This window comes from Grammomys surdaster, unplaced genomic scaffold, assembly GCF_004785775.1.
Source record: "Grammomys surdaster isolate TR1022 unplaced genomic scaffold, NIH_TR_1.0 211, whole genome shotgun sequence".
In the NCBI taxonomy this organism is placed as follows: Eukaryota; Metazoa; Chordata; class Mammalia; order Rodentia; family Muridae; genus Grammomys; species Grammomys surdaster.
In genome coordinates, this window is record NW_021604656.1 from 7,489,169 (window position 1) to 7,513,848 (window position 24,680).

The 24,680-nt window shown below is 45.1% G+C and overlaps 1 protein-coding gene across 1 annotated transcript in view; it reads right to left on the bottom strand.

The window, feature by feature from the left end:
- Positions 1–681: 681 nt before the first annotated feature.
- Positions 682–24,680, bottom strand: part of Slc28a3 (solute carrier family 28 member 3) — a 53,791-nt gene continuing 29,792 nt past the window's right edge. Inside the window, exons 5-18 of the mRNA XM_028772152.1 lie at positions 24,231–24,420; positions 22,027–22,171; positions 19,435–19,548; positions 18,668–18,745; positions 17,881–17,961; positions 16,189–16,269; positions 13,907–14,032; positions 12,003–12,133; positions 9,477–9,645; positions 8,533–8,730; positions 4,264–4,345; positions 3,426–3,524; positions 3,082–3,193; positions 682–808 (exon numbers count right to left, since the gene is read on the bottom strand). Coding sequence (XP_028627985.1) covers positions 682–808; positions 3,082–3,193; positions 3,426–3,524; positions 4,264–4,345; positions 8,533–8,730; positions 9,477–9,645; positions 12,003–12,133; positions 13,907–14,032; positions 16,189–16,269; positions 17,881–17,961; positions 18,668–18,745; positions 19,435–19,548; positions 22,027–22,171; positions 24,231–24,420 — 1,733 coding nt within the window. The remainder of the gene's footprint in view (positions 809–3,081; positions 3,194–3,425; positions 3,525–4,263; positions 4,346–8,532; positions 8,731–9,476; positions 9,646–12,002; positions 12,134–13,906; positions 14,033–16,188; positions 16,270–17,880; positions 17,962–18,667; positions 18,746–19,434; positions 19,549–22,026; positions 22,172–24,230; positions 24,421–24,680) is intronic.

Consider the following 24,680-nt stretch of genomic DNA (forward strand, 5'->3'; position numbering starts at 1 on the left):
GTTGAAGGTATTTCAGATGACCTTGAGTGAGGGTAGGATGACCTTGCCTGAGATGTGTTTAAATCACACTGCTCTGGTATACTTGGAACACCATAAGATGGGACAGCTGAGCCCAACTATTGGGAACTACCACACACACATGTGCACACACACACACACACACACACACACACAATCTATCTATCTATCTGTCTGTCTGTCTGTCTGTCTGTCTATCTATCTATCCATCCATCTATCTGGCCCAGTTGCTGGGAACTACCATATATATGGTACATGTATATGTATGAATATATATGGTATGAATATATATATATGATTATATATGTGTGTATGTATGTGTGTATATATGTGTGTATATATATTCAGACATATGTATGTATAAATGTGTGTATATACATACACATATATTTTTTCATGAAATGCCTTGAAAATATAAAGTCAGAAAATATTGTTGGTGCTTAGGATCACACCTCAGCTTGAGACATTATCCTAGGAGTTCTCCATGGAGAAAGAGTGGGCTGAGGAGAGAAAGGAGAAGGGAGACACCGAAGCTCAGGAGAATTCACTCCTGACTTTGTTCCTCCTTTGCCATTAAGTCTGAGTCCGACGGGGTTATCTATCTCCTCCAGAGCAGGAAATCCAGCATCCACCTGCACAATCCCACTGGATATATGGCTGAGATCACGGTATATTAAGGATCCAATTGCAGTTCAGTGTTGATGGTTTCAGCAGGTTGCAGCAGCTCTTCAAAGCAGAGAGACTGAAGTTTCCTCCTGGGATGACATCATTTGGTCCCTTGGCAACAGTGCTGGTGGAGGCAGAAGGAACTCATTAGCTGGGCCTTAGAAAGGAGCAGGAGGGGAGTAGACAAGGGTGCACTGGAAATGATACAGGACAGGAAGCTGATTCCCTTGTTCCTGGTCTAGATAGGTGGGTTTAAGATAGAGACTTCTGAGGGTTAGTTTTTGGTTCTCAAATTCTGGGTGGCCTTGAGGATGTCCCCTATTCCTTTCAGAATAGCAATGATAGGGTAGAACTAATTCTTACAAAACAAAACCGAAAAAGCACTTGTACACCTGCTGAAGAGATGGCTAAGCAGTTAAGAGCACTGGCTGTCCTAGAGGACCCAGGTTCAATTCCCTTGACCCACAGAGCAGCTCACAACTGTTTATAACTCCAATCCTGGGGGATCTGGCACCCTCTTCTGACCTCTATGGGGACTGCATGTACTGAGTGCACAGAAATACATGCTTATACATACTTAATAAAACAAACCCAAAATCTCAAAAAATATGAACTTGTACATGAATAAGAACAGGTGGCGTGAGGGCACTGGTTTTTCAGATAGAAACTAGAGGGTGGAGACGGCGTCAGGGATCACCGGTAGCCCAGCCTCTTACCCACCCTTGCCGTCTGCCATGCTGACAGGGACACCTTGACTCTTTGAAAAATGATACAGTTAAAAACAAAACAAAACAAAACAACAACAACAGCAGCAGCAGCAGCAGCAAAACAAAAAACAACTGCTGTGAGGTCATCGAGTCTGTTCCCACAAAATCAGTCTCTACCCTACCTCCTTTGCCACAGAACAAGCCAATTTTGCAGGTGAAAATTAGTGACAGGCAATGGAAGATGACCTATCACAACTACAGTGGCCTATGTTTGAACATGCTGTATGAAAGGGAAGTTACAGATCAGACAGGTCTGCAGGCTGGGGCAGCAGGGTCTGCTGCTATCTGCCAACAGATAGACAGACGGACAGACAGAAGGCAACTCCTAGGGAAGCATGGCTGTGTTTACAAATTGGTTTTTCTTTTCTTTCTTCAGTTTTGTCTGCTGTGTTACAAGTGTGGTCTTGACTGGGATCTGAGTCCTCTCCCTGCCCCTGGGTAGAGATGGGACATTGTAAACTGCCCAGAAAACCCTAACATCTTTATCTGTTAAAGGCTTTCTGTGAAGAACAAAGCATTGTCCTGGATTTAAACAGACCTGCCAATCACCTGGACAGGAAAACACTCCCCAGGAAAGGACTTCTAAACAATAGCACAAATACAAAGCTTCTCTAAAAATGTAGGTTTTTACATGGTCCACTTTTGTCTCTTGAGGCTGCTTCACTCTGTAATATTACGCTGCATATCTCACAGAGGTTACCAGGACCGGGGATCTGAGGTGAGCCCAGAGCAAGGGTCTAGCAGCAGTAATTTAGGACGACTCATGAACAGCCTAGGAAAGTGTTTTAGTTTCTAGTTATCTAGTAATATCTGAAAAGTTAAGATGCGAGGTTGTTAGAAATACCATGAGTAAGCCGGGTGGTGGTGGCGCACGCCTTTAACCCCAGCACTTGGGAGGCAGAGACAGGCGGATTTCTGAGTTCGAGGCCAGCCTGGTCTACAGAGTGAGTTCCAGGACAGCCAGGGCTACACAGAGAAACCCTGTCTCGAAAAAAAAAAAAAAAAAAAAGAAAAGAAAAAAGAAATACCATGAGTTTTCTCACATGACGAACAGTTAAGGGGGTATTGAAAACAAATGGGTGTGGTCTTCATGCTGGGATTGTACTATGGCTGTTTGCTCCAAATACAACATGACCACGCTATCTGCCTGTCTGCTCACCATCATGGAGCAGAGGTAGGCTTGTCCCAGTAGTCATGGCAACCAAATAAATGAACTAATACCATGAGAGCCAGGCCTATATGGCAATGGTAAGGGAGTAATTAGCATTCTCTACAAGAAGAAGATGGGTGAGGAAGGTCGAGAGGCCTTACCCTGGGATTACACCTACTGCGTTCTACCTCTCAACTGCATGTGACCTTGGAAGGATCTAGAATATTCGGCAGATAGAAGGGACTCTATGACTCATCTTCAGCAAGTCATCAGTGTTGTGAGATTTTTTTCACTGATACACACATTTTGAGGAATACCCACATTTCTATAAGGAAACTCAGTAGTCTCACTGGCTCACCAAGCAGGGCTGTAAGGAACTGTTGGCTCCCTATCTGGGGTAAACAGATATTTGTTCCCATCTCCCCCAGGAAAAGCACACAACAGTTAGATCTGATCATTACGAAGAGACCGTAAGACTACCTGTTGAACAGATTTTGGCAACAGGACACCACCTCGGTTGTGTTGCTGAGTATTTTGCCGCTCTCTAGAACGTGATGGCAGTTGATATCTACCGGGGTGTCAGAGAGGATGCCTGGAAAGGAACAGAGTGCCATTTGTTGTCACAATTTAACGAGATCCCAGATCTCCCCTTCTGTTCTCAGCCTCTCTATCCCATCCCACACATCTTGCTCCACAGCGTGCTGAGCCTGGCTCTGACTCTCAGCTTTCTGCTGCAGCATATGTTACACATGCAGCCTGGAAGCACGTCTCCCCGAACGCTTCCATCCTGTGGGCACCCGGGACAGGAGGGATGGATGACATACCTGCGATGCAGGCTGTCATGAAGCAGGCAATGGTGCCAGCGATCAGGGCTCTCATGGCTCCGGAGGCAATGTCTTGCTTTCTGGATGGAGCTATGGATGCTGGAGGAGAAAGAGGCATTTGAGATTAGGTTGGTTAGAGACCCGAATCTGTAGCTTCTGATAATTCTTTGGTGACTGAAATTCTTTGGTCAATTGAGAAGAGACAAGCTAAAAGATAAACCGAAAGGACCCACAGAACACTGAGAACACAGCAAAGCCAATGGGTTACTGGGAAGAATCAATCAACGAGATGATGTTTAAATTAGCTTCCCCCATCTATGTCTACACCCAAGGCAGACATCAATAATCGATGACAGCACTCTGGTCAATTGAGAAGAGACAAGTCAAAACATAAACATAAACATAAACATAAAGGGACCTGAAGAACACTGAGAACACAGCAAAGCCAATGGGTTACTGGGAAGAATCAATCAGTAAGATGGTGTCTAAATTAGCTTCCCACATCTATGTCTATACCCAAGACAGACATCAATAATCAATGGTGACATCTTCTACAGTGAACTTATATGGGTCCTAGACTTCCCCTTCAGATGATTGTTATAATTCTATGGGCACTGGTAACAAATGACTGACATTATCATTGGAGAAGTGTATGCTTGTACATATTTGATCTGAGTTCTTGAGTGTCCATGGGAAAACTGCATTCCAGAGCAGGGATAAAACATGGACCCTAGAGGACTCAACTCCTGTAGAGGAGCCATTTTCCCTGACACAGCATTAGAGCAGGAGGGACTTGCAAAAGTCACTTCTGGGGTCGAGGAATGTCCTTTTCACTTACTAAGTCCGCCGATCACTATTCCTAGGGAACCAAAATTGGCAAAACCGCAGAGGGCGTAAGTTGCAATGGTCTCAGAGCGAATCTGTAAGCAAGCATAAAACACCAATCTGTACACGATCTGACCCATCTTCAGAAATCCAACATCCCAACCAGCCTTCACTGGCTACAGAATTATGTCAATGAATCAAATAGTCGACTATCAAATAACCATTGGTGATTCCCCATGCTCTTAGAATTTGAGGGGCATCAGAAAGAGGGACGTATGTTTAAGGAACACTTCACAACAGACTAGGAGTCAGTACCTTGACATTGAAAAATACTACTTCCTGCTCGTTAATGACTTCTTTTTTTTTTTTTTTAAGATTTATTTATTATATATGAATACACTGTAGCTGTCTTCAGACACACCAGAAGAGGGCATCAGATCTCATTACAGATGGTTGTGAGCCACCATGTGGTTGCTGGGATTTGAACTCAGGACCTCTGGAAGTGCAGCCAGTGCTCTTAACCACTGAGCCATCTCTCCAGCCCCTCGTTAATGACTTCTAATATTGCAAGTGACTTGATCACCTGCTGTATTATACCAAGCATAGCACTAGTTGCTGAAGGTAAGAAGTTGGCCCCAGCAAGTACTTACATGATGTTTGTCTGCCAAAGGACTTACTTAGCATATATAAAGAGCTGCTATAATTCAACAACTAAACAACTGCCCGAGTTTTAGATACATTGCTATGAAAGGTATACAAGTGGGCAATAAGAATATGGAAAGATGCTCAACACTTACCACCAAGGAAGTGCCAACCGCTACACAGAGAGCCAAAATAAATCTTTCTAAGTTGATTTATTTTAGGTATTTTTTTCAGTTAACGAAAAAACTAAAATAAAAAGAGAACTGACTGTATGCGATATATACTAGTCTGTCCAGGATGTAAAGCATCTGGGGTGCTTATGCATTGCCATTGTGAATGACACACATTCCTGGTGAACCAGCTGAGTCAACACCGTTTGCCTAAAAGCTGCCGTGGCAAACCCTCCATGACGGTTCCACGCGAACCTTTGATTTATCTCACGGACTTTGTAACAAAAATGAAAATTGATTAATACATCTACAGTGGGAAAAAATGATCATTAGTTGCCTATAGGTCTTTGCAGGGGGTGGGGGGGATGTAGGGGAGGTCAGAGGGTATTGTCTTTTAAGGCCCATGAGGGAAGTTAATTATATCAGTCAACAGGAAGCTCTGGGCTGTCAACCGAACTTTCTGGCAATTAGGGCCATCCAGTGTGCCTGCCTTTGTTCTTCAGCTGAGACAATCCATGAGAATGTGAGGGTGCTCATTTGCAAATGTAAGAGTGGGTGTCCTGGACTGGAGAGATGGCTCAGTGGTTAAGAGCACTGACTGCTCTTCCAAAGGTCTTGAGTTCAATTCCCAGCAACCACATGGTGGCTCACAACCATCTGTAATGGGATTTGATGTCCCTTCTGGTGTGTCTGAAGACAGCTACAGTGTATTCATATATGTAAAACAAATAAATCTTTAAAAAAAATTAAAAAAAAAAAGAGTGGGTGTCCTTTCTAAGACAATGGGAAGACAGTGAGTTAGGGGACGGGAGTGTGTGGACGAAAGGCTCTGCTCCTATTTATGGGGGGCTACCCTTAAGGGGGCACAGCCTGAGAAGTGTTGCTTGGGGTGAAGGATTGAGTCCAGAAGTTTCTGCAGATTCAGTGGGCACATCCAGTCTGGCAAAGGTATGGCTGAGGTCAGACTGAAGGCTGCTCTGAGTTACCCCACATTGTATAAAACAGTGGGTTTCCAGACTGACCCTCATCCTGAGAGGCCCCTGGACATACCAGAAATGATGTAGCACTCAACCCACACTCCATAGGAGACACCTGACACTTCAACGGGCACAGCGCACTAGGTTATGACCTGACAGGGACACGGGGGCTGGGGGGAGATGTGTGCAGTCATGGCTGTGTACGGTTCTATCAGGAGTAGAAAAGGAGGCTGGGACGACGCCACTTTCTTTTGCCCTCAGTGTAAGTGATTGTCCAGTGGAACACGACAGGCTGAGCTAGGAAGATGATGGTCTCCTGTGTGTGAGCCAAGATGCTCGAAAATTTGGAGTAACTTGCTTTTCCTCCTGCGACTCAACAATAGCAAAGGCAGCTGGGTTGTTTCCACATGCACCCTGTGTGCCTGCCTTCAGCTGGGCTCCCTCCCAAACGAAATCATCTCTACAGTCGGGGCTCTTCCTTCCCAACAGGCTTTTCAGAGAACCAGTTAGTACTGCCAGAACTGGCAGCTTGCTTCACTCATTAACAAAAGTGCACTTTCTCCTGGCGATGGGGAAGCAGAAAACATGTCAGTTAATTTAGCCTATTGTTTGCTTTGGGCAGGGAAACAAACTGGTTTAGGTGGCATCCAAACAATAAAGATAGCTGGCCAAGTCCCACTGTTACGTTTCCTGAAAGATGAACCGTGAGAGCAAAAAATCCACAAGGTCTATTCCTAGCAGATGTGTGGGGTGCATCGCCTTCTGACCACAAAACTGTTCATGTACAGATTCTCTCGGGGAGGTGACCTCACTTATAATATCCATATGTTTGGTCTTTGGGAGTCCAGGAGGTCAGTGGTGACCTCTGGGGTGAGTATCTCAGTACTGGGCAATGTACTTCAAAGCCGGGGACATTAACTCCAAATGGGTCATTTCAGAGAGGGACAGGGATGGTTAGAGATGTCCGTTTCTGAGTTTCTTTATGAGACAGTTCTGATCTTTAGAGGGAGATGAATTGGAGATTCAGCTACAAATATGCCTTCACCCAAGTTAAGTTCTTCAGTCCATCAAAGCCTAAGGAGACATGAATGCCTCTGTGAATGATTACAGGGTGACTGCCCCAAGGCTTCCGATCACAGACATATGCATTTCATCTTCCTCTCCCTTACACAGTAGCAATTGTGTCCCGTTATCTTTTGAGGATGAAGAGGTTCAGAGTGACATGCAGTCAGTTTCTTAGAGCTCATGATGCTTGAGGAGACCTTCGTGATCAGCTGTTGGCTCCAAGAAGGTAAAACCTGCCATATCTGGTCCCTGAATGTCCTCCAAAGACCTCTGTATAGATGGTGGGAGGTGACAGAATCTACAGGAGGTGTGACAGCTAATCTTTTCAACTTGATACATCCTTACCTGGGAAGGCAGACCCTCAACTGAAGAACTGTCTACATCAGTTGGCTTGCACCACATTTATTTTCTTTATTGTTGATTGATGTAGGGAGGCTCAGCCCACTGTGGGCAGTACCATTCCTACGCAGGTGAGCCTGGGCTGTATAAAAAATGGTAGCTGAGTATGAGCCTGTGAGCAAGCTGGTAAACCATGTTCCTCCCTGGTCTGTCTCTGTGTTCCTTCCCTTGGCTTCTCAGTGATGAACTTCTCTCTAAGTATAAACTGAAATAAACTTTTTCTTTCTCAAGTTGCTTTTGACCATAGTGTTTATCATAGCAACAAGGAAGTAAGCTAGGACAGGAAGTCAAGCCCAGGAAATTGTCCACCCTTGAGGGGGGACATTGGGACTTTGTTCCCTCCTCTTTCTTTCTACTTCCCAGCTGTTCTGTGGTGAATAGTCTTACTCTGCTACATGCATCCACCTTGATGAACTGGTTTGTACAGGAAGCAACAAGGCCAGTGGATCATGAGCTGAAATCATGAGCTCAGATAAACCTTCCTCATCTTAAAGTGCTTATCTTGGGTGACTAGCACAGGGCCTGTGATGGCCTCTGTGCTGTTGCCTTAGGCACAAAAGGATCTGATAAATCTTTGTGCACTGATGTCCTAGCCCACATGACCCTAGGTCTGTATCTACTTGAGTTTTTAAGATTCTCTCACTCTCTCCTCCCTTTCTCTCTTTCTCCACACAAATATCACATAGTCAAGATCATGTGACTGAAGAATATGCTGTGCTCATCAGGAGTTCTACAAGAGCAAGTGTTTCGATTGTTCTGTCCTGCCTCACTCAAGTTCCAAACAGACAGAAGAACAAGTCACAGTGTATCTATGTGACAAGAATTACACCTACCACCATATAGAATATAGACATGAAGAATTATACACACTAACATACATTGTCACAATGTATCTATGTGATAAGAATTATATGACATACAGAATATAGATATAAAGAATTATACATACTGACACATATTGTCACAGTGTATCTATCTGATGAAGAATTATATGACATACGGAATATAGACATAAAGAACTATACGTACTGACATATATTGCTGCACGCCATTCACAAATTTGGGTCCAGCCGCTTTCCTCAAGTTGATTAATTTTGAGAGGTGGTCATAAGCCACAAATTCATTGAAGAATGTCTTGTAACCTATGAGTTTGGCAACCATGAAGCTGTCTTGCCAGTCGACTCCCATCATGAAAGAGAAGGGCATGAAGATGTAGGAACAGATGAGCTGCAAGGGACAGAGGTGGTGACATTCATTAAACCATGATTGCCTTGAATTCTGCCACAGCCCCTCAGTGACAGGGTTGTTCCTGCTCTTCTGGGCGCAGGGAACCTGTTACGTTCAGTTGCCCATCTTGATGTATCAGGGGCGTACAGCTGGTCCTCAACAGATTGGTGTTAAGGCTTGATTTCCATGTAGTGATGTCAAAAGATACATGACTCTTAAAATCTACGAGTGCCTTTCATGTGATATTGCTTTATTCCATGGAATCAACTAATTTGAGAGAGTATTTAAAGAAGGTCAGCGGCTCGGTCCCCCCTTTCATTTTGAATGTGCCCTTTTCTCTTGTCTATGATGCAAAGTTAAATACACCTTTTATCGTTATAAGCTTCCCCATCCAGTGTTCTGTTATAGCACAGGACGCAGAGTAGAGCAGGTACTGGGTTGGGATTGGGTCATTGGAAGTAGCTTATATTTTTGGGACGAGGTCAGGAAAGAATGATTGCTCTAGGGGGAAGGGGAGGGTGACAGAAGACAGGACAGGAGTGGGGTGGCGATTTAGATGCCGTATGAGAGAGCACAATATAGCTGACTAAGAAAGGCTCACTCTGTAGCCTGTGATGGCCTTGAGCTCATGGCAATCCTATCTCAGCCTCTTAAGTGATGGGGTTAAAAACATGAGCCACCATGTTTGGCTTCTAAACTTATTTATAAACAAAGGTCGTCAGAAACAAAACAAGGAAGAATCAAACCTCAAAACTCAGCTCTGGGTAGTCGAACATGCTTCCAAACCAAGACAGGGCAGAGTTCACAAAGGAGAGCAAGGCCAGGAAAGCGATCAGATTCACAGCGATGTTTGCCACCAGGGGTATGGACGAGGATGCGCCCTGCGTGGCTGCCTCCAGGAGATTCCGTGAATCACTTCATCAAAAAATGGGAATTGTACAATTACCAGGGAGTATCTGTGGTGGTTTGCATATGCTCAGCCCAGGGAGTGGCACTATTTGAAGGTGTAGCCTTGATGGAGTGGGTGTGGCCTTGATAGAGTGGGTGTGACCTTGTTGGAGTAGGTGTGGCCTTGCTGGAGTGGGTGTGTCCTTGTGGAGTGGGTTTTAATATCCTAGTCCTAGCTGCCTGAACGCTTCCATTAGCAGCATTCAGATGAAGATGTAGAACTCTCAGCTCCTCCTGCACCATGCCAGCCTGGACGCTGCCATGCTCCTGCCTTGATGATATTAGATTGTCTCTGATCCTGTAAGCAGCCACAATGAAATGTTGTCCTTATAAGAGTTGCCTTGGTCATGGTGTCTGCTCACAGCAGTCAGACCCTGACTAAGACAGTATCTCCCGATCTATGGCACAGCAGTGGCCTAATCATAATTGCCCAGTAAGAGGTGAACCCTCAGGCACATGCCTTGGTCAAAGTACTCAGCCTCTTACAGCCTCAGAATTTGATGGGCTTATGATCGTTGATGCTTAGCTGTGGGGATATGGAAGCCCACTGCTATAGTACCTTTCTCTTGGTGGAGGTTACATCCTGGGCTCCATGTGCTAAGCATCCATTCCTACCTCTAATCCATTGGGTATATTTATAATAAAAAAACAAACAAGAAATGACAAAATTGTATACATTTAAAAACTATTTATCAAAAGTAGCTACCTACCAGGGATCGTTGACAAAATTTCCAGGCACTACTGACTAGTTGAAAGGAAGCCTATATCAATGCCACTTCATTGAAGACTGAATCCCACTGTGTGCTCTTCTCTGATCTCTTGTGAACCCTTTTCATCTGAGGGGTCTATCCCTAAAATCTATCTAACCCCGCCCCCATTTCTTTACTGTTTCCCTACACAGTTGCATCCTTACATAACATACCTGACACCAAGCAAATCTTCACGGTTTCTGACTCTGTAGGTGGAACCTTCAGGGTGCCCTCTGTTCCCATCCCAACTATCTAAACCAAAAGTGTTTCTTAATTTGGTGTTTGGAATGGTTGCATAAACCATAACAATAAGTCTTGTGGGAGGAGGGGTAAAGATTAAAATATAACAGTGATATTAACTGATATTTCATATGTGCCTAATACACAAAGCCTGAGGTACAATTTTATACAGTATTTTAAATGTTCATTTATTTGCTATTCCCGTGTGCCCGAGCATGATGTGTATGTGGTATATGTGCCGGAGTCACAGGACAACTTTTCTTCTCCCACCTCTATGTGGACTCCTGGGCTCAAATGCAGGCCTCCAAGCTTGTATGGTGAGTGACCTCAGCTGTTGGGCCCTCTTGTTTCCCTAGACAATATTTTAATAATCTCTGTATAGAACAAAGCTGAATGGCCTGGAGTTTTCCGCTTGTGGCATTGAGACAGAACTAAGAAATGTTTCAGGTTTCAGAGCAGTTTTGATTTTAGGTTTCTGGGTTTCAGATGTCCACCTTTTCCCTAATCCCTTTGACAAGCTGTCTGCGCACTCCACTCCCAGTTATGAGCATTTCCATGTAAATAAGGCCTGGTGTTCAGACGCGTGTTCGTTAAATTATGTGATATAGTGAGACACTTATATCTTACATGTCTTACTCCTGCGGTCCCTCTGCAATTTTTAAATTTCTTTTTAACAGAGCAGAAGAAAATGAAGCTGCCTTTTTATTCCATGAGGGATCTTGGAAACAGCCATTCTGAACTTCCCAATACTCTTAAAGCAGGGCTCAGTGAACCGTGCGTGCGTTTATAAAGAAGCACTTTTTTTTAAAAAAAGCATTTATTTATGTATGTGAGTACATTGTCACTCTCTTCTGACACACCAGAAGAGGGCATCAGATCCCATTATAGATGGTTGTGAGCCACCATGTGATTGCTGGGAACTGAACTCAGGACCTCGGAAGAGCAGTGGGTGCTCTTAACACCTTTCCAGGCTTTTTTTTTTTTTTTTTTTTTTGTGGTTCTTCGAGACAGGGTTTCTCTGTATAGCCCTGGCTGTCCTGGAACTCACTCTGTAGACCAGGCTGACCTCTGACTCAGAAATCTGCCTGCCTCTGCCTCCCATGTGCTGGGATTAAATGCCCGGCAATAAGAAGCACTCTTAAAGGAACTCTTAAGAAAGGCTTTCATGAGTCTTAAAGGAAGAGTTTGTTTTGTTTCCTAGGCAAAAATCTAAGAGCTCACTGGGAAATTCAATGTGATGCATTCTAAGGCCACAACCGGCAATGCCTTCTTCCTATAATCAAAGTATGATTCTGGCATTCTGGCCTGTAAGGTTGTTAATTAGGTAACACCTACCCATTTTCCATTTTCATGGCATTCTTGAGGGTTATTTTGGGTTTCTCTGTTTCAGGCCAAAAGAGTTTGGCCACAGCCAGGGCTGCCGGCGCGGACATGACTGAGGCGGTTAGCAAGTGCGTGGATGACACCTGCAGCAGCAGAAGAAGGAAGGGACTGATCCTGAGCCAGAGGCTTGGAAGAACACCATTCCCAGTGCACCCAGCCAGAGGACAAGACAGGAATTCATATCACCTGAGTACCCCCCTCGGGAGAAACACAAAGCCTAAATCTGATTATCCAGGATGAGAATTAATCCTGCATTGTAGGAACTTTCAAAGGTTTCTCAACCCCTCTTTCGGTCTCTCTGAGCATCCAGCTGGTCCCCACAACCCATTTGTCACATCCTCAGTTCAGATGTGGGTACGTAAGGTAAGAGCACGGCTCTTGTGCAGAGATGGATAGTCCCCACTCTTCCCAGCTTGGAACCCTTCCTGTCTTTACACAGCATTAACCCACCCACTGTCCAGTTACCCTGTAAACTATTTCTACCCACTACTTCTTACCTACCCTTGTGGTTGGATTATTCTGGATTTGTTTCCCTACTGTGATGGTTAATCTTGGTTGTCAACTTGATTGCAACCAAGGATCAATTAAAACCCAAGCCCAGGGTGCACCTGGGAGGGATTTTCTCGACCAGATTGTTTGAAACAGAATGGCTCACCCTGTGGACCTCAGTTTTGGTGGCAGCCCGGTTACAATAACATGAAACAAACTTGGCTTTCTGCTTGCTTGCCCTCACCCTCCCTGCTTGCCCGCACTCTCAATGGCGAGTCCACCTATCTTGCTGCTGTAGCATCTCTCCATTGGTACTACAACCTACTTCATCTGGCTTCCAGTGTAGACGGGAAACCAGCTGCTTGCCAGCAACCTTCCAGGTCCTCAATATCAGATTCGGACTGCTGAGACAGCCAGCCCCAAGAACCGAACCACTATGGCGTCCATAGCCCCTTTAGTGTAAGACAGCCATTGTTGGACTGCCTAGATTAGATTCTGTCTTAGGGAATGCTGATTATGTGTGTCCTCACCCCATTCCCATCACACCTAGCTCACTGATGAAGGTAGCATCCCTACCTGCAGTGGGGGCAGGTGGCTATCTGTGACAGCATCCCTACCTGCAGTGGGGGCAGGTTCCCCACAGTGGGGGCTACAGCATTCCCCAGCCTCATAAACTGACCACTTTTAGAACTGGCTCTGCATTAGAATTTGAGTTTGTCAAAAATATTGACGGTTAGGTCTCATTTCATGAAATTCTTGTTGAATTACTCATGGGTGTGGGCCAGAAAATTAGAACCTTTAACAAGTTTCACATGAACCCAAACAGCCTCTTTCTAGGTGGCCCTAATGAGGTTTGAGAACCACTGCTCTGGATCACAACTCCTTTCCCAAGAGTCAGGCATTAGCTTGGTTGGCTGAACTATTCAACACACACAAAACGAAAGCACAGGGTTGTCTAGTTTCCAACAAAGCCTTCCACAAAAACCCAGCAGAGTCTAAATTTGGCTCATTAGCCATAGTTTCCTGACCCTTGGCTTGGACCGTCTTTGCTCATGTCAATAATATAGGTTCTGGTTTTCCACATACACAGATTGAAGTTTTTAGGCAAAATAACCTTGTCACGGAACTTGACTGTGCTGTGGTTAGATATAATTATATGAAGGTGGCGGGAATATGGACTCAAAGCTCTCAGATTCCCTGGGGTCACTCTGTTCAAATGCCAAAGCCACAGTGGGCCACTTTTGTCATGCTCAAAAGAACAGCATGTTCTCTGTGTTACTTCCAGTCAACAAGAAGAAAGAAAAAGAAATCAGAAATAGGAAGCGGGAGATTGAATTGACTTTGACTTATATTCCAAACCTTCTTACCCCAAAAGAGATGTATGCACCCAGTACGCTTCCAGCAATGGTGGCAAAGCCAGCTGTCATGATGGTGTGGAGTTCCGACTTGGTGACGTGTGGTAGATATGGCTGCACCAACAGTGGAGACTCTGTCTGGAGACAAACAACAAGCATTACCTTTTAAATGCTTAACAGTGTGTGTTCCCTAATGGAGTTGTTAATGCGACTCTCAGACCATGTCCTGCAGACACCCGACCTCTGGAAACACAAAGTCTCCAACTGGAATCAGAAACTCTAAAAGTGTCCCGCCCCCATCTGTGCTCTGACAGCTTCCCAGTTAGTTCCAGCATCGTCTCCTTGGGGTCCCTGCACTGAGACACCAAAGCGAGCTCTGGATCGGTGTGTGTTTGTAGTCCTGGGTAAATTTGTAACGTGTGATGTTGTTCAAACAGTCCCCAACCCAGCTCTGGGCTGGATTCTATGAGAACTTCGAATGCTCTCCTGAGGGTTAGCCGAGTAACTCCACCTGGTGGTCTGGCCTTATAGACGGGATTTCCAAACTGCTGTGACTATGCATCTTCCAGGCTGACTTTGACAGACTCACACATGCTTGGTGGAAATAGAACCCACTATAGAACAAGGAATAGGAGAGGCAGCCATAGGCTCCTTCATAGTGGCCAGGGCGTAGTGGAACAGGCTTGAGTCTCATTAGGGAGGGCAGGCGGCATGAAATGTGGGGCTCTCCACCAATAATAAGAGCACTTTGGGCATATTAACTATCAGATTGAGTGCCACAGACACATGCGTGCAATCTTACAATTTTCTGCTCATTATTTCTAATTGTTCTGTGAGATTGAATGTGTTGAGCCTCAATTTATAGACTGAATGGCAGCCCAGTGTGTGAGACCTTTTACTCTGCAGGTACTGGCAATCATCTAGAGATGGTGCCTTAATTAGTCCTGAGAGATTTTATGACTATAATTATTATAATTTCAACTCCTAGGGAAGGGAACATTACCACTGTACACACCAAAGACTGCTTCAGGCTACTGAGCCAGCATTACTAAGAAGGCTCAGCCTGCCTCCAGCAGTTGTAAGCCTGGGATTTGGGGTCGTGTATTATTCTATGGTGTGAGTTTGGCTTTGAGTCCACTTTCTTTGGGCATCGTTGCTGGCAGCACTGCCCCGTGGTCTCATCGGGTGAGTCCATCTTCCCTGAAGCTATGTGTCCCTCAAGTTGTGTGGCTCATTGCATTCCTGACCCATACGTTCCTTAAGGCTGTTCCAGTTTTGAGGGGTCACATTTCTTTGCTTGCATGGACCTCAAGCAAGAAAGTATGTATCCACCCAATGGGTTAGGGAAGTGACTCAGTAACCTAAAGCTTATCTATCATGAGAAGAAAAGCATCTGAAAACGTTTCTGCAGGCTCAGGAGAGGCAGGCAGCCAGACAAGGCTGGGCGAGGCACGTGTCTGTGCCTGTAGGATTCTTTTTGTTTTGTTTGTTTTGTTTTGTTTTGTTTTTTTGAGACAGGGTTTCTCTGTGTAGTCCTGGCTGTCCTGGAACTCACTCTGTAGACCAGGCTGGCCTTGAACTCAGAAATCCACCTGCCTCTGCCTCCCAAGTGCTGGGATTAAAGGCGTGCGCCACCACCGCCCGGCGCCTGTAGGATTCTTAGTGGGTGGCTTTTCTTTGTCTCCTTCATTGTCACGGGCATTGCCGTGATGCATGTGAGGTACCCTATTCACTATCTGCAGCTTGAAGACAGTGCAGTCATTTGAGGGGAATAGCTGCTAGCCACTGCAGAGTTGACCAAAGGCCTCAATAATGGAGAGAAGGTTTCTGGAGAATGTGTTTATGAGATGCCCTGTGACTTGACAAAATAATGGTGTTCTTTCTCTGAGTTTTGAATAACTCAGTTCCATACTATCATAACCTCCCTCCCCCACCTTGTCCCCGTTTTCTGGACATGCACACACATGCTCACATGTACACATGCACATGTGCACACACATTCATGCATGTACACACATGCATGCACACATATGTGCACACAGGCATGCAAGGCACACACATGTATGCACACATATACACACATGAACACATGTGCACACATGCACGTATGTGCACACATAACCTCACATGTATGCACACACATGCACACACAGTACTAGGGATTTCTTATTTTACACTCTTCACTCTACCCTAAAGAGATAACGCATCCACAGGGACCTCGTCACCTGTTTTGGAAAGAGAGCACCCTGTCAGCAAGGGTCTTGCTTTGCTTGTTTTCTGTTATTGAAACTTACTTGCCCAATAAATATGTTGCCAGCAGCGACCACAGACTCAATGGGAGATGACCCCATAGTGACAAGCATTAGCCACCCAACCTACAAGGAAGAAAAGGACAAAGTCAGCAGAGAACCGTTTACACAGCGAAGACTTAAAGGTCAGCTAACAATCTAGTCTGTGTTAGGACGAGAGTCTCTCATGGCTGTTGTCAGGATGGTGATAGGGACAAACCTACAGGGACTTCATCCAGCCCACAGAGCTGATGGCCAAGGCTTCCTACTTGAGTCTAAGTCTGCATCATTGTATCTACACTTGAGCAAAAGAGAAGTGAGTTTCTATAGATTAAATAAAAGTAACGAATAAATCATTGCTACCACTGACAGAAAGCTTTTCTGTGGTCCAACAGCGACCATGAACAACACATCTGAATAATCCGTCTATTTTTGCCTCTTTGGAGTAAATGCTATTGCTCCCTGTATTGTAGAAGAGGCAGCTAAGGCACAGAGCGGTTACTTAAGCCTGCCTGCTCAGGAATGCTAAGATGGTCATAGTGTTTTTCCTACTTAATTCAAATGAGCATGGTTTTGGGGGGTTCCCCTTTTGTGATGGCTTTGTGGGACTAGCTGAGATCTAGGGTGGTCCCCAAATGTCTACATATTAAAGGTCTGTTCCTCAGCCTCAGTGTAATTAGGAGGTGGTGACCTTTAAGGGGTGGAATCTGAAGGGCAGTCAGAAGTTGTAGAAAGGCACCCTTGAAGAGGATCTGGGGACTGGTTTTGCTTTCTAAGCTTGTGTTTTGCCTGATGCTCCTGCCTTACTTCTATTAATGTATGATTATGCTTTTGTGTGGTTGTAGACCACGTGTATGCTTTTGTGTGGCTGTAGGTCACGTATATGGCTTTTGTGTGGCTGTAGGCCACATGTATGCTTTTGCATGGTTGTAGGCCATGTTTATGGCTTTTGTGTGGCTGTAGGCCATGTGTATGCTTTTGTGTGGCTGTAGGCCACATGTATGCTTTTGCGTGGTTGTAGGCCATGTTTATGGCTTTTGTGTGGCTGTAGGCCACGTGTATGCTTTTGTGTGGCTGTAGGCTACGTGTATGGAGGTGCCCACAGAGCCAGAAGAGGATATCAGCGGAGCTGATTTCGAGCCACTGGCCGTGAGTTCTGAACTCAAGTAGAGCAGAAAGTGTTCTTAGCAGCTGAGCCGTCTCTCTAGCCAACTTGTGCTACAATGAAGGTGAGAAGTGAATGGTTGGGGCAGCAAGAATGTGGCCAGCTTGTTTGTAAAAATATCTTACGCCCATATAACTCTCTCCAGAGCAGAAGCAACTTCTTGTTTCTATTTCCGTACTACCTGCAAAGCCTGGAGGACCTTGGGTACCCCACAGGAAGCTGTGACTACGGAGAAGTGCAGCTTCCCTGGGGAAGGCTTCTGACCTCTGTCCCCTCACTGCAGAAGTAACTTCTGCAGTTTCAAGAAGATATCTGTTGGGTTGCAAATCAAAGTCCCTTTGGAGGTTCCTGAGGTAAACTTCTTGCTATGGACACTTGCAGAATCACGGGTTGGGATCTAAGGACTTAGTTCAGGGTAGAGGAGAATCTTCATAGAGAGAGACAGGTGTGGTGTGAATGTCTAGATCAAAGGTGTTCGGACTTTGAGCCTGAACTGACTCCGCATTGTCCGCAGAGCACCTTGTATCTCGTACCTTTCTGATGACCCACTGCATCAGTCCCAGATAGTAAAGCATGGACATCACGGTGCTGAAGAAAACCACAATGGGCAGGATCTGTGGGTGGGGCACAAGCATGGTCACCGGTCAGTGCAAACAGTACTGTGAGCTTCCTGTGAGCTCCTCCCCCCACCTCCTTTCTGCCCCTAGGAACACCATTATAGAAGCAAAGACTGGACTGTCCTCCAGCTCCTGCCCCCTGGAAAGCCTTCAACTCTATTGCGTTGGTTTGAGTGTGTCTCCAGAAGTCAGTGTGGTGGATATTTAAATATCTCTCAAACGCATCGGTGGTGGTCTTTGGAAGTAGTTAAGATTAGAGGAAGTCACGAGCTGGAGAGATGGCTCAGTGGTTGAGAATACTTGCTGTTCTTGCAGAGGACCTGGGTCAGTCCCCAGCACCTACATGGCAGCTCATAATTGCCTGTGCCTCCAGTTTGATGAGATTTAAAGCTCTCTTTTGGCCTCTGTGGCTATTGCATGTGTGTGATGTATATACGTATATACAAACTCATACTCACTAAATAAGATCAATCAAGAAAAAATATTAAATGTAGTCATTGAAGTGGGCTATCCATAACAGACATTACGGGTCTCTTGTCAGAGTCCGGCCCTGCCCTACCTCACTCTTCCCCACTATTCCCTAGCCTTCTGGTCAGAGACAAGATGCCCGGACAAGTTATGCAAGATCTCATCTAGACAATGTCTCAGCATTAGGGTTCTTTTCACTTTAACAGACGGGCATAGAAAAGGAGTCTGGACTTACCTTAAATGCAAAGAAGTGGTCTGTATACTTTTCCCCGAAGACAAACATAGCTCCAGCATCAGTGTACCCCAGAAAAGTCTGAGAGAAAGAGAGAGAGAGAGAGAGAGAGAGAGAGAGAGAGAGAGAGAGCTCATTACACCGTTACCCACCATGAGCCACAGGAAGGAACTTGAGGCCCCAAAAAGAAGATGGGGAAGCACTAGCAAACTCATTAGGCAGACTTGGGAAGTTAGGAACGCCATGGGTCTCTGTTTAAACCACCCCTACAGGTAGACTTCCTGCCATTTCTGACTTCGGTCTGACTTGTACTAACTGTGGCTGTTGGCTCCCATAAGCCATAGTTGCTATACGAGGATGTCCCTAGTTACCACTAGATGCAGAGAGAGGCTCTTTCTCTGTTTGGGGGAGCCATCTCAGACGTGTGGTACCGCTTGGGCAGGATGATGGGATGGGGGATAAAGGAGTGGTCCAGTGGATGCCACAGCTAGCGGGCAGTGGCAAGCTTAACTGACTACATGGATGAACGTAGTTGACAGACGCAGCAAGCCTAATTTGTGCCGTGGGATTAAAATTAAGGTACAGTATTACAAATAAACTACCCACGTTTAAAATGTCCCGAGGGCAACATCCAAATATTAAAAGTATAAGAAAAGCAAAGAAAAAAATGTTTTTGAGTCAAGGTCTCATGAGCCTCAGGTTGTAGCCAAGGCTGAGTTTGAACTCCTGACCTTCCTGTCAGCTCACCAGCTCCCATCTGACCTGCTTACCTGAACTTGTCTCCCCATCCAATCAAAAGCAACAAATCCAGGCCTAGTCCTTAGAATTAAGAGCCCAAGAAGAAACTGTAGTCCAATTCCCCAACAGACAGGCCTCCAGTAAACCTGTGGAGAAAGATGGAAACCATAAAGTATCATGCTAACTCGAACACTGTAATGCTGCTTAAATGAGCAAAATATACAGTGATGTTGGGTGCTCGGGGGCTAAGCTTTCAGAAATTGCAACAGACCCCTATTGATTGTAGTTACCTTATTAGGAAGTTAATGGTGGCCATAGACTGCCAAGGGGACATTGCTCCCTCGGAGCATTCTTACATGTCCCTGGGGAAGCCCGAGCAGACAGCAGCAGAGAATTTTCTTCTAATTAACTAAATTTGTTCTTTGACAATTTCATACGTGTGTGATCACTCTGCTTACTCTCCCTCCCTTGCATATCTCCCTCCCAGCCCTGCCTACCCTCCTTATTCTTACAAATCTCTTTCTCAGATTTCTGCTTGTTTTGTTTCATCAACAGGGTCCTCTGTGTGTCTGAGTCTTTGGAGCTATCCGTTGGAGTCTGGTGGGTTTGGCAATGGGTGCACAGTGGAAGACAAGGACTCTGCCCCTCCCAGAATTTATCAGTAGTTGATCATAATCCAAGAGTAAGAGATAGGACCCTGTGATTATCGATTTTAGTCATGAACTTGACATATCTCTAACTATCTGGATCTTAATGAAGGGTTATCTAGACCAGGTCTAGACCTGTTGTTGCATTTGTTAGGGATTATCTTTATTACATGAAGTAGGATGATTGTGGACTGCGGGTGGCACCATTCCCTATGCAGGGGCTGTATAAGAGTGGAGAAGGGGCCGGGCAGTGGTGGCACACGCCTTTAGTCCTAGCACTTGGGAGGCAGAGACAGGCGGATTTCTGAATTCGAGGCCAGCCTGGTCTACAGAGTGAGTTCCAGGACAGCCAGGGCTATATAGAGAAACCCTGTCTCGAAAAACCAAAAAAAAAAAAAAAAAAAAGAGTGGAGAAGAAGGGAACTGAGTTCTAGACTGGGAATAACATGTCTCCATGATTCATGCTCCAACCACTTTAATTTATTCATGGCGATGGACTACACCTTGGAATCATGGACAAATGAGCCCTTTCTTCCTTAAACTGGTTTTATCAGAGTATTTTATCAAAGCATCAGGAAGTGAAACTAGACAGGCCCCATACATGTAAACTCCACACAGGGGTTGTATTCTATGTTCTCCTTCTGCTCTTCCACGGGGCTCTCTGAGCCTTAAAGGAGACGCTGTCAATGCCTGACTTAGGGCTGGGGCTCAGCCATCGCTCTTCCTCAGTACCTTGGGCAGCAGCAAATCTCTGCATTCACCATCCACACACACTCACCACAAGGAGAGACCTCAGAGAACGCTTAGATAGACCCATAATGTTAAAAACAATCAGGGCTGTGCTCACTCTTTATAAACCTGGTGGAAAAGCTGAGAAAGTAATGTAACCCAAAAGTCCTGACGAGTGACCTGGACTCAGAGAGTCGTCTCCAAAGCACCTGATCATATTGCAAATGTTACGTGTACGGTTATTTCTCCATCTGGAACGTGGGAAGGTAGAAATTGATTTTTCTGTGCTCAAAGGTTGTTTATCTGACAATTTATAAGTGAATTGGATGAAATTTGGCTCAGTTGAGGGGCTCTTGTTTCACAAATAAAGGAAGCCCATGACCTCGAGTGCAGGCCTAAGAGAGGTACTGTCATCTGTGTTTAATCTCAGAGCAGAAATGAGTGGCTAAAAACTCAGGGTTGATAGGATGGAGATGTTGATCTGAGCGGGGCAAATAATTTCCGTTGCATTAGGTCAAGTTGGTCTCTGTTGAATGCTTTTTCTGTGGGTCACCCTCTTAGCCAGAAGGGACTGCTACAGCTTGTTGTCATGATTCGCAGATAATAGCTTCAGTCTCAGAATTCATACCCATCATGGTTTGTAGGCTGATAAAATAGGGGGTGAGGGGGGAGGGAAAGAGAATTTTGATCCAAAGGGGCAAGAGTGTAACAGGGCAAATCTGAGGATGAAAAAGCCCGAATCAAAAGGGAATTATCAGAAAACACAGGAGGGCTGGAGATGCAGCTCGGCGGAAGACTTGGTTAGCGTGTGCAAAGCCCTATGTCAGTCTGCAGTGCCCCCCCCCACCCCATTAACTGCACTTGCTTAGAATCTCAGCACTTAGGAAGCAGGAGGATCAGAAGTTCGAGGTCATCCTTTAGCAAGTTTGAGACCAGCCTGGGATATATAAGTTCCTGTCTCAAAACTAAAACAGAGCAGCACTGGGTATAAAATACTAGTAACTGACCATCCGGGAATATGGGTCAAAGGAATGACCTTTCCTGTGTGTTTGTAATGGAACCCCGAGTGCACACAAGGGATGTTTTACTTGTGCAACTGGAAATCACTAGGAACAAAACAGCTCCTGGACAAGCACCCTCGCACCTTGAGGACTCGCACGAGGTGGAAATTTTACATAGTTAGATTCCTTCACAGGGACTGTTTTGAAGTCTTGACTTCCCCTCCTCCTGTGTCTAGTCTGTACTTACTCTGGTCGGATGTTTGGAAAACAGAAATAACAGGATAAGGTACATGATGAGTCCACCAAAGGATACCAAGTGCTGTTGGCCCAGCTTGGCAGTGTCGAGAGCCAGCCAGAGAATAACCGCCAGGACCAATGAGATCCAGATTACCCTGTGAGAACAGAAGGGGGGAACTGTGTCCTTTATTGTGCCAACTTGAATACTGTAACAAAGGAAAACCGACACACCCCAGAACCAGGAAGCCGTGCTTCGGACAGCTGTGGTCCCTCTTACCTCCCAACTCCCACCCTCACAAGTCCAAGGTTGCACATGAACATCAAGAGGAGAGTGGGTGTCTATACAGGGATGCCTGGCCTCTGTTTAAAGGATCTTTGAGAGATACCTCAGTCTTCCTCTGTCTTTTTTGGGATGGTATTTCCTTCACGAGAGGATATATTTCCTATAATTGGGGAACCTCAACAGAGTTAAAGCAGACTGTGGGTTCTATCTTCTCAAGTCTAGTGGACATGATAGGCTGGGTCACGGCTCTGATGGCTCAGTGTGTGTGGGTGGGGTGCTGTGTGGTGGTGCTTGGCACTATTCTGATGAACTAGACTGAAGGTGGGTGAAGTGTCCAGGGTAAACCCTGTGTTTCTCAGTGGAGAGAACCAGTCCTGTGAACTACTCAATAGGGCCATCTCTAAGGAGAGGAGAGCCCACAGTGAGAGGCCAAAGAAAAGCCCTGGGGCTGTTGTAAGATGTGGGTTCCTTCAAGGAAGAATCAGGTTCCCAGGGAGCCAGCCCCTGTTCCAAGAACAGGAAGCCCCTCCTCAAGTCAGAGCTATCCTTGCCCTCATCTTGGTACTGGCTTTAAGGCAAGTTTAGAGTCAGGACAGGTAAAGGAAAACATGGGACATTTGGTTGAGTTTTCTCTAGCCAGGGATGGATGGAACATCTCAAACTGAAACTAGACTTGTGGTCGTTGGGTCATTACCTGAGAGTAAGCAGAGAAGTCATAAGATTTTTACTTTCTTGTACAACACAGAAGATAGATATTTCCACTAAATAAAATTGAATGTGGGGAAGGAAAAAATGTCATAATTTTAATATACTGCTTACACAAAAATCTGTGTGCTTTAGCATCAGGGGGATTTTTAAGAGATCTGGGATTTTGTTTCTTTGGTTGGTTTTGTTTTTTGAGATAGAGCTTATCTCTGTACTCCTGGCTGTTCTAGAACTTACTTTGTAGTGCAGGCTGGCTTTGAACATCTGCCTACCTCTGCCTCTTGAGTGCTAGGTTAAAGGAGCACACTGTCACTGCCTGGCAAGACCAGGGTTTTCAGGGGCAAGTGGCACAGACAGAAATTAGAGGAAATGAAAATTGAATCTGAAAATGATTGAATTCATAGTCAACAAATAAATGCAAATAATGTGATACCAGTTGGCCTAACTTAACAAAAAAAAAACTTATGTCCATTGTGCATCAAAAATACACACACACACACACACACACACACACACAAAACCCAAACAAAAACAAAACTCAGCTATCATTTCATCTTGGTCTTTATTTCCTGTTTGAAAAAATATAAACAAACTACTAATAATAAATAAGCAAAATAAAACATATTCAAGATAAAATATGATCTTCATGATTTCTGTTTTGCAGATGAATTTAATGAGATTATGCATAACTATATAAAAAAGAAAAAAGTTAGAGAAAAACGCAAGCTCACACTGTCAGCAACCTTTGCTGTCTTGTAATTATGAACCAATCTTTATAAGTCAGCACTGAAACCAGATGGCATCCTGTGCTGTTCTCTACCTGGGGCAGGACAGACATCACTAACTGATAATAATCTTCCTGCACTGACAAGGTAAGAAGAGCTAAAGCCATCCCTGCATGACTAAAACACTGTGTTGTCCTATGTTCTTGTCCTATATGTAAGTATCTAAGTGTCTTTGTAACACAGATGTACAGATGAGCAGATTGTCTTTGAACTTTTACCAGCACCTGAGTTGTGACACTTGACTAATTTTTAAGTGATTCATTTTCTTATTCTGGTCTCATTTCTCATTTGTAAAATGGAGACATTATAACGAATTGCTTTTGAGGTTATTTCTAGTATCAATATCCCATAAATCAGGATGGTATTTTAGAACACATTTTTGGAACAGTGTTGGAGGGAGCCAACATCCCACCCCTGCAGTAGGTGAAAAGTGGTATTTACCATTTCAGCCAGAACCAATGCCTGTCAAGAAGCCTTCTGCCAGGAGACAGGAAATCATCTATTCGCTGCTCATATTTGGCCATCAAGTGATCCCAGATGACGAAGAAGATGATCACCAAGGTGATCACAAAAAGAGGAAGGGCTCTGTGGAAGTTTAATGCACAGGCTGCAATCACCAGGGCCAGGAAACCTGTCCAGGAGGCAAATTCAGATGCTTGTTATCACCAGACCGGTGGATCTGGGCTTCCAGCCTAGGTCTGATGGGCAAGGGGAGGTTAGTCAGGCACTAGTTGGATGCAGGGGTGCTTTGTGTGGGTACCAACTTCTCTAGCTGAGCCTTTGCTTATCTCTCAAAGTGTATGTCTTTCCCTTCCTTCCTTCCTTCCTTCCTTCCTTCCTTCCTTCCTTCCTTCCTTCCTTCCTTCCTCCCTCCCTCCCTCCCTCCCTCCC